A 15,502-nucleotide genomic window follows, 5' to 3' on the forward strand; every position below is an offset into this window, starting at 1 on the left:
TAGTGTATTTCTTAAATCTACATAGATGGAGAGATTTCAAAGACACAAATTGAAGAAGGCATTTGATCCCATCTGGTCTCTTTATAGCAGTTTTGTCTCTGTAAACAGCCATGTAACAGCTTGGTATATTTTCAGTCTCTCAGGCTCCCTTTGAGCCTGTATTGTCTTCGCTCTGATTTGGCGTTGGCACTATTGGGAAGATTGTTCTTCTCAGGATCACTCTTTCAATGTAGTAGAAAGGAAATGCTTTTGAAAATGTTCCCAACAAAGGTCACTTTAAAATAAATAAACATACTTTCATATGTCAAGTATTGGCAATGTGTCCTAATGTTTTTCCCACAAGTACATTTATAAAAGTGTGGAGCAGCACAAAGCTGCTTCGGGGCCATTCAGCAGTTTCCATCACTGTAATAATATCTGTATGGTAGTTGAAAAATGGCAAGGATTTGGGCATCTCTGATAATACTGTTGTGTCTACGCTTAAATTCTGTTAAAGTTATCACAACTAATTTATAATTGTGACTGATACGTCTGTGAGGATGCCAAAGACCTGGAGAAAGCAGATGCTTAATATGGCTTAGTCTGTCAAGGTCTGTATGTTGCAGGATTCTTTACAGCAGCAATGATGAGAGGAGGTAATGTACAATTGTTAGTAGAAAGATGGAGGTTTTCATGGAATCAACAGCTAAAGATTACAGGATATCTGCTTAAAGGTTCTTTACTGAAGCAGTGCTATAGAGAGCTATTGGACAAACCTCAGAGTCTGGAAAAAAAGACTGAGTTACTGAGAATTCTGGCTGTTCTCCTGCACCCACTGAACCAAATAATTTGTGTTGGGGTTGAACTCCGGGATTCAGCTTTTCAGCTGTAGCATTGATTACAAGGACATAACAATTTTATCAAATATTTTTTTAAAAGAGTGACTAGTTATTCAGACTTCAATGTTTTCTTTACTGGATTTTCATATTTGGTTGCTCATTGTCTTCAAATCAATGCAGGATTTGAAGCTAGCAGTATGGCAGTATTTAGTTGATCATACCAGAAGTACAATTCAAGTTGCTTATAGGGATTTTTCTCTTCCTTTTAGCTGATGACTGCTGATGTTGACAACTTCAAAAGGCATTTTTTTTTAGTTCTTCCCACACATTTGGCTGTCATTTAGGGGTGTTGGGAAGTGGAAGAATAGCATTCAATAACATCTGAATTCCATTCCCTTTTCTCACCTCAGTCAGCTTTAGCTGTATCTTGGAGTCTACATATAACACTAATCCCTGTTTTCTGAGAAGTTACGTTGGTTCTCACAGTGTTCAAAGGTATCAGTACTTGCTCATAGACAGTCGCTTCCAACCAGTATGATACCAAGCTCTTCATTGTTGCAATGGATTTTGTTTCGGGGGAAGAAGAGGGAAGCAAAGGAGCAGCTCCACGTTTTCTGTTGTCTTGTTGTCTTCATCTTTTTGTAGGGTTGCTGGAGCTCCATGTCTGACTTTCAAGCTCTGTGTATTTTCTTGGCAATATCAGTAAGAAACCCATACATGCAAAAAAAAAAAAATCCATAATTCTAGTAAGAATCTTGCAGCTGGACTGAAAAGAAACTGAGATAGGACTAGTAGGGAGAGATTAAAGGGTTATATGTCTGCAAGATCAGCCAGCAGAGAGGAAGGTGCTGTCAGATGTCAGTAGGGATGCTCTAGAAAGAATGTGTTTCTGGCTAGGACAGCCTCAGAATGGTGAAGGTTAAGATTGTGATGACTAACTGCTTTCTTTTAGTGATGAATTATTACTGGAGGAGTGTTTATGCTACTACAGCTTCCACACAGACCTTGTGCATGGAGGAGGGTCAACAGAGGACTTGCACTACTCAGGAGAATGGCTTAATTACATGTATCAAGTCAGGTGCTTCCCCACTGGAAAGGGATTTTGTTTTGTCATGAAATGAGGTGGTAGAATCTGGCAGTAATGTGAATACTCAAAATGGATGTGGGAGTGTGTTTACATCCCTTTCTTAAATTCTTTTCTGTGACAGAATGAGTATGAAAAGAGCATGAAGGCAATAACACAGTATTGTTGTTTTTGTATATTGTCCTACCGCAGCCCTTACCCAACACCTTACCTTGAGGTGTTCTGAAAACTTCTCTGTTCCAGGTGACAACTTTCTGCATTAAATGTGCTCTTTTTCTGAATGGAAGTAGGGCTTATCTGATTATTAGGAGGCCAAAATGTGTAATAAAACCCAATCTGTGAACCCACAGTTTACACAGTAATGGTTGACTTATGTGCAGACTAATACATATACGTTGTAGGCAAACAGATGCAAATGAATACAGCTGTAAAGTCAAGCTTATTATGAAGATAAACATTAGCATTACTTGAAACGTAATAAAATCTGATGGAAGGATGAAGAACTTAGTATTATTGAAACAAACCTTCAATTGAATTGGTTTGAGAGACGGCAGAACCTGCAAGTACCTTTCGTCTGATCTGGTAGTTATCTGAATGTATTTATTTTTTTTTTTCTGCAGATCATCTAATACAAGAAGTGAGATTGTGGGTTCACCGTTTTTATTAAGATTTCTTGAGAGGGAAAATGGAAGGGAAAAGAAGCACTTTATACTTTTCTTAGGTTCCTGACATTATAGATTTCCTTCGCTGGGAGCATATGGCGTAAAGGAGCACATCATCATTGCTAACAGAGAGCTGAGATTCAGGAGTTAGTTTCATGATCTAGTTATTTGGTTAGTTCATAGTTATTTGGACTAACTGCTTCATCAGTTTTTCTGTATATAATGTGGCAGTATGACGGTGGAATCGAATGACAGGAAAATGCAGTAGTTAATCTTTACTATTAGTTACTGCACATCAATGAAAGTTACCGTTCCTTGAAAATAACTTAAAATTTGCACAAAGGTGAAGACTTAGACGACAAAGGAAGATGGGGAGAGAGGGTTCGATCTGGTAAGAGAAAAGGTATCTGAGGTGAACAGGGCTGCAACATAAACATCTTTATGTATAGCCTGTGCTTGTGGTGAATTGCAGGGTTTCCTACATTTTGTTGTGTAACAGCCTACCAGATTAAATATTATAGTACTTGTGAAGAGATTTGTTACACCATCCACTTCCTAAAGCCAAAATTTTCAAAACACTTTTTTGTCACGTGGATGATGAAGGAAATGTAGGTCACTTTCTTCCCCTCTCTCTTCTGGTTTTCCTGCTTTATATAGCAGTAAATGGACTGCTTTGTCTTAAAGCTTTTCTAACCTCTTTCATTTTGCTTTGGCTTGATCTGCCCTAAAGATCTTTTGTCTCGTACCTGACGGTGGGAACAGTGGAGCCCGTAGCAAGGCTAGTCTGCAGGAGTGGAGTTTGTAAATGCAGACGATAACAAAACGTGCTCACTACCAAAGCAAGCAAGTAAACTAGTTGTTAGCCTTATTGCTCAGGTTTGTTCTTTTGGAGTGTGTTGCATATGCAGTGCTGGTAGACCCTTTGTCCTGAAAGATTCCACAGGCAAGTGGAGAACTAAACTGCCAAGTGTTTCAGAAGCATTTGGTACTGGCACAACTTCCTGCAGATCATTTGAATGTGAGAAGAGTTCAGCCATGCTTAATGACTTTGCTGAACTGATTAAGAATGGGATTTTTTTTCCCAGTCAAATTGTGAAGTGTTGAGAAAGAAAACTTTTTTCTGTTTAGAAACTTCCTTTCTCTTTTTCCTCTGTGCTTCACCTGTTTTCTCTGATAAGCTTGTATATATTTTATGTGCATACCGTTACCAAGCTGCCCCTTCTTTGTATGTTGGCTAGGAAAAAGTTTCAAGTGGTCCAAATTCTCTTTCCATTGAATTTTGCAGCATTGTTGTTGTTATTTTTTAAACTAAGCTGGGAATGGAACTAGATAATGTGAAACAGTAATGCATGATACAGCCTGAACAGCTGAGCACCATCATTTAGGGGCAGGGCTAAGAAGTGGGAAGGCTCTGTTTTGCCTCTGTGTAGGTCTTCTGGATTAAAAGCTGTTAGGGAACCAGACTGAAAAACGAGTATAAAATAATAACTTAGTTTCAGGTGATATACCATTACATTCAGAACAACACAGGGAATTTAGAGACTGTATTCTGGGTTGGTCGATTCCAGTGTAACCCAATTTCTATATATCTGAAGCTGCTGATTATGTTTCCAGTCTTACATCGTCTAACAACTTCCACCAAACAGGATTCTGTTTCTAAATTTATGGGGCATATGTTGTCCACGCGGCAAACTTGATTGCTATAACAAGCTCCTGATCCCTCTAAGTTTGCAAGGTTTTCATTGTGCCTGTTACATGTTTGTATTTAAGGCAGCGCCATGTGTGTCATCCCAGGTTCTGTAGAAGGCATCCAATCATGTACTGCAAACTGTTAACCTGCTAGTTCTCAAACAAAACCAAATATACAAAAACCTTTGAAAATATATGCTTATTTTTATTTCTATTTATGGAAAGAGTTGTAAATCATCACAGGACTCTTCACTTAGGCTTCATGTGCCCTTTGCCATCTGTATGTATAGAAAAGCTGCAAAGGGATCTTTTCTTTTTAGAATAGGGCACTGACTTGATTATCTGGATTTCAAATAATTGTAATGTTGAAATTATGATAATTTTGAGAGCTTTTTAACAGAGTGCAAGAACCATATTTATTTTTCCAAATGTAAAATAAAACAGTCGCCTATTGCAAATCTACAAATTCTTTGCTTTGTTTATATAAAAAGTGAATGTTTTACCTTCTATTTTCTTGTGTTAGCAATGCTCTCTCAATGCTATCAGTAGCAGTAGCTTAAATGGGAAGACCTACAAACAAAGAAATAAATTTAGAAGCCGTTGGGAGAGCTCTCTTTTAAATTTATTTCAAATGTTTTAGGTGGTATGTAAGTATTTTCAGCCATCTGTTGAAATTTCAAGATTGTTTTTGCTTTGCTTAAAACTGTATAATTAACTTTATTTCCCAAATTAATTACTAGTGGCTGCACTACCTGACCACCTAGAAGAAACCAGTGATTTATATATTTGTTAAAAGTTAGATAGCATAGGCCATCTAGCTGTAACACACAGTTTTTAATGAGGATTTTAACATGACCTAGTAGCCTATTGCTCATATAAATGCATCTCTTCAGTATGAGATTATATTTGGACTCACCATTTGTTTTTTTGTTTGTTTTTGTGTTCTTTCTTCCTCCCTCCTCGCCACATTTTCTTACAGAGATCAGAATATTCTGGATCCTACTTTGGAATATGTTAAGGTAAGGTACCATTTCTTACCCTCAAAATATTTTATTCGGTATATAACCAGCACTGCCAGAGCATTTCCAGTAATTTGTAGTTAAATAGTGCTTCTGTCTGTCTTTTTTGCTACAGAAAAACTAATTATGTATGTCAGACTACTTTCTGCATGCTTCAGTGAAATACTTGTGGGCACTGTGCTTTGGGGGTAGGTTGTATTTTTATGTTGGGGCCTCTTTTCAGTTACATGGTGACTACCTATGATCTTGCCTTTGTTAACAGATTAAAAGAATCCATATTTCTTGCTTATGGATTTCTGGGGAAGCAAAGGAACACATCTGAAAAGATCATAAGACTGTCAGATTTCGGTTTATGGTTTTAGCAATATACTTACGTTACAGTTAAAAATTCACTTCTGGTTTAGTGGGCATGGTGGTGTTGGGTTGATGGTTGGACTCGATGATCTTAGAGGTCTTTTCCAACCTTAATGATTCTATGATTCTATGAAAAAGTAACTGGAATCCTGGCAAAATTGTAAGTTCTGTTTTCCTTTTGTATAAGATCAGAGTGCTGAAAAAATACATAAATGTGTATTTTGTTAGAATAAATAAAAAAATACTCTGGAGCATTCATAAATTTTATTCAAAAATCAGTCCTGGATTGGCAATATAGAAACTTTGGAAGGAACCGTAGGGATGTGATTCTGTACTGAGAGTGTCTTGCAGTGCTGTAATTTCCACTGAATTAGTCCCTTTCGACATGTTTCATTTAAGCGAATATTATTTCTCAGAACCTTGAAAGAATCGTGCTTCTATGTCATGTCTCTCAACAATGGGCTTCTTTAATTGTTGGGCTTTGTTCCCTGTCTTTTAGAAGACCATAATCTTCTGAAAAGTGTCTGATAAACACAGGTTATCCTTGAACATAGGCTATTTCTGTAGCTATTCACGTGGACAGCCTGAATTTCTCAGACACCTGAATTTCTGCTTCAGGTTAGAGTTCGGGTGAGGAAGAGACTGAGGAGAGCTAGTCAACTGGGTTCTGCTGCTAGAATTCCTTCTGTGGGTGTTCATAGTTGAGGGAAACGGAGAGGTGCCCACGTTAGGGTTCAGGTTGATCGAAGAAGTAAACTAGGAGAATGTAATGCAGCGTTGAGAGGGGACTGCCAAAGGAAAGTGCTGAGAATTAATTTGCCTGAAAGTGCGGAGGGGTCCTCTGCTGGACTTTCTGCCTAGGGTTGGGGTGGAGGTAGGAATTAGGGTTTGGAAGAAGAGAAGGGGAAGAGCAGAACACGAAGGCCCATGGAAAAGGGGCTGCCAAAGGACTCTGAGGACTGCTGCTGGAATTCTGCTCTAAACAGTTAGCTCAGTGTTGCAAGGTCCCTGGCCTCAATCCCAGCTTAAAGTTGGGATGTGGTAAGGTAGCAGAGACGGAGAAGGCCAAGAGCCTTCTGAAGAGTACTGTAGAAGAGGAGATGCCAAAGGCAACAAAGTGGTGGATGTGTTAATTGCTCTATTTAATTTACTGTGTATCTTGCACTATGCTGTACAGAGTACGTTGTTACAGTTTTAATAATATGGCCAAGTAGAAGGCGGAGGTTTCATGTGCCAATTCATCAATATGTGTGTCTTGTCTTGTTGCAGCAAGTTCTATATTATAAATGTGGTTTCTGATCTTTTCAACTTTTCTAGTAGAAGCTTGTCTTGGACTCTTGTCAGTAGCAGTGGTGCTAAGCTTAGTTATTAAAACTTTGATGTTGGGGAGGAAAGCCTGGGGAAAAGAGTCTTAGGAGGGAGAATACAAGGGTTACCATCCCCTTCTTTTCTCCTTCCTCTTTCAGTTTTTCCTGTCTATATCCCTACCTTTAGTCAACTGTGAGTTTGGTCTCTAGTTCAATGGTATTATAACAGGAATTCTAGACAAGAAATCTTAAACTACAACTTTGAAAAATACGCAGAAATTGCTTTCTAATAAATATAGCCCCCCCCCAACATTTTTTTTGGCTGTAAAAGTCCAGGCTACTAACAAAAATTATTCCAGAAACGTATTCTTACACAAAAAATGATCATTAATGTCAAATAAAGGAGGATTATCATCAGTTATTTGTTATCAGTTTACTATGACTGTAAAAGATGTGCCTGAATTCATAACAACAGGATCTTGGAACCGCCTTTGTTGGCTTAAGTTTCAGCAAGTATGTGTTCATTGTCTTCTATAACTTACCTTATGGTAACTATTTTATTAATGTTTTTAAATTTTCCGGCTCCTTGAATAAATTATGATGGCCGTGTTACGTCAGGTATAAACTGCAGAACACTGATCTACTCAAGTTATAAAGCTGAAAGAATAGATTTCTGTAGCATCTCAGTATGCTTGTACCAACATTGCCATTTGCACAAGTCTATTTGACATATAATGTGTGCATATTTAGTTTGAGCAAGCAGGGTTGGTGCCAGTTGGGTAGGCTTTGACAGATATTGCTTAAGTGTTGAAAAAAATACCTTTAAATGAAGAAGAGATAGTAAGAGAAGAGAGAGAAAACAAGAAGAGCACTTTTGGGAATGCTGTTTTGCTGATTCAGGATACCAAAGTTCCGAGAGACAGATTCATATTTCTGATGCACAGGAAAAGATGATTAGTATTGTCTCTAGGCAAAGAAGTGTTGATTGACTGACTGAAAACACATATAGAATTGAGTATTAAGCATGTGTGATGTATCAAGCATACATCAAAACTAACACTAGAACAAGTTAATTGTACACGAAGTCTTGATACGGATTCTTGTTTCTCTCATCTTGCTGTTCAGACTGTAAAGAGAAGAGAGACTTTGGATTAATTTGCCTTGTAAAAAATTTAATTATCTTGAAAGTAGTACGTGGCACAAACTTAAGTTGTATTAGGGTAGTCTGGCTGCTGGTGTTTCTACCCAAGAGTTACAATCCCAAGCCAAGCCACTGTGGCAGGACCCTGAGGGCACTAATTGGCCTGAAGTGTCCTGACAGCCTCACTTAGGACCTCCACCCACACCCACTGCGCCAGGGCTCCATTTAATCTCAGACTGGGGCCTTTGGGCCCTGCCTGAGCTGTGTCTTAGGTGTGCCTGCCCCTAGCCCTGTTCTGAAGTGCTGCGTGGCAAGCCCTGGATGGACCTTGAACCTGGCCTGTTACGCTGTCTTGCCTGAGGCTCACTGGACTGTGATAGGACCTGTCATGTCATTACCCTGCTCAGCTTGCTTGCATCTTGGTGCTGTGGGACTGCACCTCGTTGGTGAGCGCGTCGCCCACCCTGTGCTCCCGAATTGCCTTCCCTTAGGGAGCAGCCCCACTCTTGTTGCTCCCTGACACGCTAATTGTAGCCGGCTGTTTTGAAAGATCCATCCTCGTCACTGATGCGCTTTATCGGGCTGCACAGGCATACCTAGTCTTCAACTCCAAGACAAGCAGCTAGTTTTAAACTAGCTAGATTTAAAAAGTAATTTTAAAAAGGGAAGCTGGGCACAGAGCTGATCCTGCAGGTTCACAGTTGCAAATTAGCACTGTTTCTGCAGTGATGCAAACATGCTACTTGAGTTTCTTGTGAGTCCCATAAGAAAGGTAGTACTTGTTCAGAATGTGCTCCTGCTGGGGGGTGATCAACATCTCTTCAGAATCGTACTCTGTTGTAAATAGAATGCGGAGAATTCATTCAGGTATGAGGAAAAGTAACACTTTTTTTTTTGATTCAGTGTGCTCTGTTTCACAGTGAAAAGAATATAGTGTTTATTGTGGCAGTAGTGACTGCAAGCAGGCATTGCTGTATAGGGCAGAGAGACTGATGGTAAACTTAGAAGCTGACTGTATCAATTTGCTTTTTATACAAACCTTTTCTCGCTAGTATCTGGTGACTGAAAGTAATATAAATAATTCCTTGTATTTAGAAATACTCTGGACAGAGGAAAGGCAAAATAAATTGGTTTTTCTCCTGTTTTATTCTGTTCAAGACAGAAAGCACTGATTATAAAATTAATCCTCTGAAGGCGTTTTTTTAGAGAATGCTCTGTATAGATGTATTATGATTTCTAATACTTGAATCTAAATTACAGCTCACAAATAGCAGTTTCCTGCATCTTGAATATTGATGTATTAGTTCATTCAGTGTATAAAGAGAGCTAATTATGCAAAAGCAAGTTCTAAGGGGAAAAAAAGAGTACTGATTTGCTGGAGTCTGAGGACTGAAGTGTCCATATGGCTTCAACCCTTCCTTTGTCTTGACAGCGTTGCCGAAACCATGGTCACAGTTAAATGGCTCTTTCAAAAACCCTTTTATGGTAGAAGAGAAACCAGGCCAGACTGCTTAGAGTCAGGCTGCTAACCAAGTCATGAAAGAGATTTACGGACACAATAGCACGTTGTACATTCTGTGAGATTTTTACAAGTTTTATGAGCCAAATAATAGATCCATTGGTAGTCTCAGCAGGTTCTTCCCACACCCTGAGTCTGCACATCCACAGAACAGACTCCTGCAGGGGAGAAAGGATCAAGCGCTGGCAGCTTTGAGTGTGTCAGAGAACTTCTTGTGAGTCGTTTTGATCAGATTCGTGTGAACTAAAGATAGCTTTTAGTCCCATTCCTATTCACTATAAATACTTTAGGATCTTTTAATAGAAGTCTGTGCTGTAATCGTTAAGGCTTTATTAGGGTGGAAAGAAAGAAAAACAGATTCTCTCCTCCTTTCATGGAAACCTTTCGAGCATTTCCTGTGGAAATAGTGCTAATAATTACAGAAATACTTATCAGCGATGAGTTGATAAGTGTTATTATGGCCTGCCGTTTTGGAGTTGTATTTTAATCCGTTAGCGGAAAAATTACAAATTTTATGACTGATTGTCTGCTCAGCATGGTCACGAGGGATGTTTATATTTAGATCCAGACTTGAAAAAACTATCACTGGTCTAAGGAAGTTATAGCTGCAGAAAAACATTATTCCCTTGTGAAGTTCTACTGAAGGATTTTTGTTTGTCTCAGCCCCATAGTGTTCATTTTTTCCCCCTATTTTCACTCCTTGATTTTGTTAGAAAGCAAACTGTCATAGAAATTACTGTCATTTATGACGGTTTCTGTAAGTGCAACTGAAAATAAAATTTTGATTACATTCCGATGTCTTGGTTGCTTTCTGTAGTTTTGCAAGATAGGACAGTATTTTGTGGGTTTAATTCAACTTCAGGGTGATGATCAGGTGATGAGGTTTATTGATGCACAGTTTGTATAGTTAATTGCACAAATTCATAGTATAGTGGATGCCAGTCACATATATGTGTGGGCGTTTGTCTCTCATCATTCTAATGGCTGTGCCAAGAAGATGACACGGTAAGAATACTATCAAAAGCGAAGTTTGTATGTGGGTATGTATGTTTGGGAAAGTTTAGAAAAAATCTGTGTCAGCATGACAAGTAGTCACAGTTTGGTAAAGAATTCTTCCTGATGACATTGAAATTTCATTGCAAGGAGCCTTTTCTAGACATGGAAATATATTGGAGAAATCCCCACCCCACTGGAAAAGTTGCCAACTACAGTGTATACCAGTTCATGAGCTGCTGCGTATCACTCTCCTGTGGAGACTTGCCTGTTGAGGTGCGAGTTGTGACTTGTGAGCAGAAAGTTTGTTGGGTTTCTGCATTGTCTGACAGCGTTATATGTTAAGTATCTGAGCTTGGAGGAATGCCTGACACGGAGGCACCAAATGATCAGGAGGTTCTTTTTGAGTCTGTAGCTCTATTTTTTTTTTTTTCCCCCTTTTTGCAACTGCAGCAAGGGCAACAGCATCACAGAAGGTGGAATTATCAGATGGAATGTATTTTGTCAAGGAGAAAAGGAGTATGCCCATACAGCTGACTTTGACTTTACACATCTCTCTTTGCCATTACAGATTTGACATCCAACTCAAAGATCGTTATTGGTGTCAGTGATGTTTCAATCAGAGATATTTACCTTTTTTTTTTTCATGTTTCTCTACTTAGTAGGAACTGAAGCTTCACAAACATCACTCCATAGCAGTTGCTTCTTGTATACAAGCTGTATAATTCGGAGACATATGATCCTGTTAGAGCTAATCTAACGTTAAATACATGTATTTATCTGTCTCACAATGAAAACTCATTTTTGAGGCTTGATGGGTAGTTGCTAGTTGTACACTGCCCTCTGCTGGAGAAAAACCACTGTAAATGTATATATTTTTAAATCAAATCATGGCTATTAAAATCATATTTTTTTCATAATAATTTCATTGTAACTTTCATAGTAATAAAAAGACTGTAGCCTGACTGTTGGAAGTTGGTTGCTTTTTTTCCCCAGGGGCACAGAATGGGGGGGAAAGATTCTCCCCCTCCCTGCCATTAAGTTATAGAAGTAGGTCCTAGAGGGAACTTGAGAAATTTGTAGGGGTGTCACTGAGATTGTTCGAATAGATGTTCTAATTTGTTCAATCTCCAGCAAAAGAGATTCCGTAGTCTCCCAAAATAATCTGTTCTACCTGCCAAACTAGATTAGTCTAACGGTCTTTTCATTGTTACTGTGGAAAAGTTTTTTTCCTTAAAATATGAAAATGTGATGTAAATCATCTTTTTGTACATACAGGTGATTTTTTTTTTTTTTTTGTCCATCTGTCGTCTTTTTGCTACCTTGATTTAATTTTCTAGTGGGATAAGTTTTGGCTGTTGCAGTAAGTTGGACAAATCATTTTGTTTTGTACTTCTAATCCTGTTCTGGTAGCAGTCAAGTTTCGGGTAGTAGAATTTTCCCCTCAGCCTTATACCAGGCTTGTTTCTTACAATATGTGCCCTTTCTCTACTTAGAAGGGGCAACTATTTCTTAAAGTATGCATGACAGTTATTCCTAAAAGCTTTCAGCAGCCCAGGAAAACTTCGAAAAAAGACTTAAGGAGAAATCATATGTAGTTGAAATTCAGCAGCTCTCAAGTAGGTAATTCCCCTAAAATCATTATGAGAATCTTGCCCTATTTATTTGGAGTTAATGAATACTTGTTTTATTTGATAGAATGCAGTTATCCATAATTAGTGATGGAATCTTACACCCAAGTTTCAGTATTTTCTCATGTTGAGTTTTGTTTGACCAACAGGCTAGACCCTGAAAAGATGGCTGAGTCAGCAGTTCTGTAATCTTTTGGGTGCAAAGTGATGAATAAAATCTAAGCTGGTGTTTGCAGTAAATAGGCAGGAAGTATGATTCTACAGCTCTGCAAGACAATGCACTTTTCAGTCTACTGTCCTAGTTCATGTTTTCCTAGTAGGAAGATTCCCAAGTTAGCCTGTTACTGTTTGGGGCTTTTTGTTCTTTCCCAGCCCCCAATTCCTGAATGACCTGATTAGCTCTAAGAGCTGGGTTTGCTGTGGGTTGTGGAGTTTTTGTTGTTTGGGGTTTTTTTAGCATACTGTGAGGAGGGATTTTTTTTCTTTGTAAATGATAATCCTCATATGAATTCAGTCAAGTGGATAGTGGCTTTCTAATTATTCTGGCCTTATTGTGAAGTCTTCTAGCAGTGGCTCTTGCATTCCCTTCTCCTGATGCTGAAATGGACTTTAGGGTATTTTGCTTATGGAGCATCTTTTGTAATGCTGAGTATGCTTTGGTAAATCTAAAATGTTGGTAATTCTTACAGCAGCATGCATTCTCTCTATTTGCCCGCTAAGGGTTAATCTTACATCTATCCTCCCATGAATTTGAACCCGTTAATGTCTGTATTCTACTTCTTGTATTATTCCTCATTAACTCTTAAATTATGTCTGATCTGGAGTCATCAAAAGCCACTACATGCACTGAGATTGCACTGAGCTTTGGGTTGAAAACTCTATAAAATTACTTTGCACTAATTTCCTTAGCACCAGTAGTAATACTAGTGACAGTAGATACTTAGTTGATCTTTTCAATATCTTTGTTAGATGATCAGTAACTACTACCAAGCCTTATTCACAGATGAGAAACATAGGCTGGAAAGGTCTGAGTCTGAAATACAGGATAGAAGTTTTGAGGTACAAAGAAATATTTTTCTTATTTTGTCTCTAGCGATCTTCTGAAACTTGGATTTAAATGAATTACCCTTTTTCTCCAAAATATTAATGCCTATGGCTCTCAAATGCTGACAGTTATATCTTGCTATTGATAATATCCCCAAGTCAAAATGACAGTGTCAGTTTAAGGAAATACTAGTAGATGGTGACATGCAATTTACTTTTCAAAGAAAGGAGGAAAAAAGGGTGGTTTTTACTTTTAAGACATTGTCTGGTTCACCTTGATTTGTGATCTTTTTTTCTTGCAAGCAGAGTTATTGTATCTTCTATCAGATAACTGTGATTGTTGAAGTCGCTGGTCATTACTGACACACAGTGCTTTCCTGTACTGAATTAGGCCAAAGTGTAATCCTGGACCCAATCCATTGCATTGCAGTAGGCACTGTATTGCCTCATTTGCCAGAAAAGAACATGCCATTTCCCACAAAAGTGGTACTTATGGGGAAGAAAGGAAGGTGCTGAATTATAATATTGCTATGCCTAATTTTTTCTACCTCATCTGTAGTGAACATTTTATCTATCTTGGTAAGAGCGACCCCATGCGTAATGAAAAGGATCTGAAGATTTGAGTGGAGACTAAGCAGTAAAGTGCATAGAACTTAATCTTCTTGTAAAGTGAGTTTGGTTTTCTTTCCGTTTTCAATTTCTGTGCAAAAACTTGTGTCAATTGGCACAAAGAGAAGAAAAAGATATCTTTCTGTCTGTGCGATGGCATCAGCTGGAATTCTTACAGCTTACAGTAGGCTTTTATATACATATATGAATAGGGGTGTGTGTATATATATATATATAAAAGGTATGAGTGCTACAGGGAATTTTACTCCTTTTCATGTGAGAGATTTAAACTGTTAGTAACAGCAGAGATCTGACTACAGTCTGCCATCTTTTGTGTTGATCTTTTCTTAACTGTTGCTGAGCGTCTCTCTTGTGTGGAATACTTATTTTTCAATTCATTTTGGGCTTTCAGTATTGTTCCACAGGAACTGTGCCTTAAAGATGATAGTTACTGATGTTGTTGGATCCTTTTTATAATTTTGAAGATGGACTAATAGCAAAAGCTGACTGGGACATGAAAATATTTATATTTAACTCCTTCATAGCAACACCTTACTGAAGTTGATTTTTTCAAATGTATATAAGCATATGAACCACAAGGGGGAGTGAGTATATAGCTTGCGGAAGGCAGATTATTAATGAGCATTTTGGGTACTCTTACTGATAAAGCCTATGGAGGTAAAGCTCCTAATCTCTTGGAGCTGTGTTTATAGATGTTAATTAGAGTAAGAGTGGTACACTGTGTGTGTCTGTACATCTTGCCTCTTTTTGGAGACATACTGTTTAGATACAGTTTGGCGTGGGGAGAGGGCAGCATTAGTACATTTCAGTTGGGATGCCGTCTGTTAACGTGTGCTGTCAAAGGAGCAGGTTTGTCTGCGATTTTTGTATGTCAGATACTATTAGGAATGAAGTACCTGCACAAATGAGGGAGTATAATGTTATGTTATTACTTAATAATAATAATATATATTACTTATTATATATATTACTTACCCTTAATAAGTTTGCAGACGACACCAAGTTGGGCGGGAGTGTTGATCTGCTCGAGGGTAGGACCTTAATGATTCTATGATTCTATGTTGGCTAGCTAGAGTACCCAGAGGTCATTTGCTTCCATGCCCTCAAATCCTTCCATTAGCAAACTGTTGAAAGGGAGGTATATGAGCTGAGGTGAGCTTGCTGCTTTTGCTTCATCAAAGTGTATTGTGCAAAAATGTGGGAGGGAGACAGGCCTCTTCAAACTCATACATGCTGGTAAAGACTTCTGAAAAACTGAGCTCTGACAGAGCCCGAGTGACTTGTGAGTTTTATTTTCAAGTGCTATGCATCCAAAATGTCCCTTTGTATAAAAGGGAAGTATTTTTAGGGTATTCAGGAGTTTTAGATAAATAGCTGATTTTGAAATGCCTCCATTTACCCTGGTGAGGTAACAGAATTTTTTCATCTTTGAATTATATTTGGAATTGGTGTAAATCTCAGACAAACACTTTACTTTGACAGGACTGGGGAGGCTTTCAAAAACAGAAATCTGAAGTTAGCAATTGTGCTAATGGCTTCTTTTTATATAGGAGAGAGGTCTTGTACACTGTCCAGCGAAGGTAAAGTTAGACTAATGACAGCAAACTCAGC

The 15,502-nt window shown here is 38.3% G+C and overlaps 1 protein-coding gene across 1 annotated transcript in view; it reads left to right on the top strand.

Annotated features, from left to right (window-relative positions):
* Positions 1-15,502, top strand: part of BCAR3 (breast cancer anti-estrogen resistance 3) — a 55,767-nt gene that overhangs the window by 11,852 nt on the left and 28,413 nt on the right. Inside the window, exon 2 of the mRNA XM_009333775.1 lies at positions 5,233-5,272. Within this exon, the coding sequence (XP_009332050.1) occupies positions 5,233-5,272 (40 nt within the window). The remainder of the gene's footprint in view (positions 1-5,232; positions 5,273-15,502) is intronic.

This window comes from Pygoscelis adeliae, unplaced genomic scaffold, assembly GCF_000699105.1.
Source record: "Pygoscelis adeliae isolate BGI_AS28 unplaced genomic scaffold, ASM69910v1 Scaffold10, whole genome shotgun sequence".
Lineage (NCBI taxonomy): Eukaryota > Metazoa > Chordata > Aves > Sphenisciformes > Spheniscidae > Pygoscelis > Pygoscelis adeliae.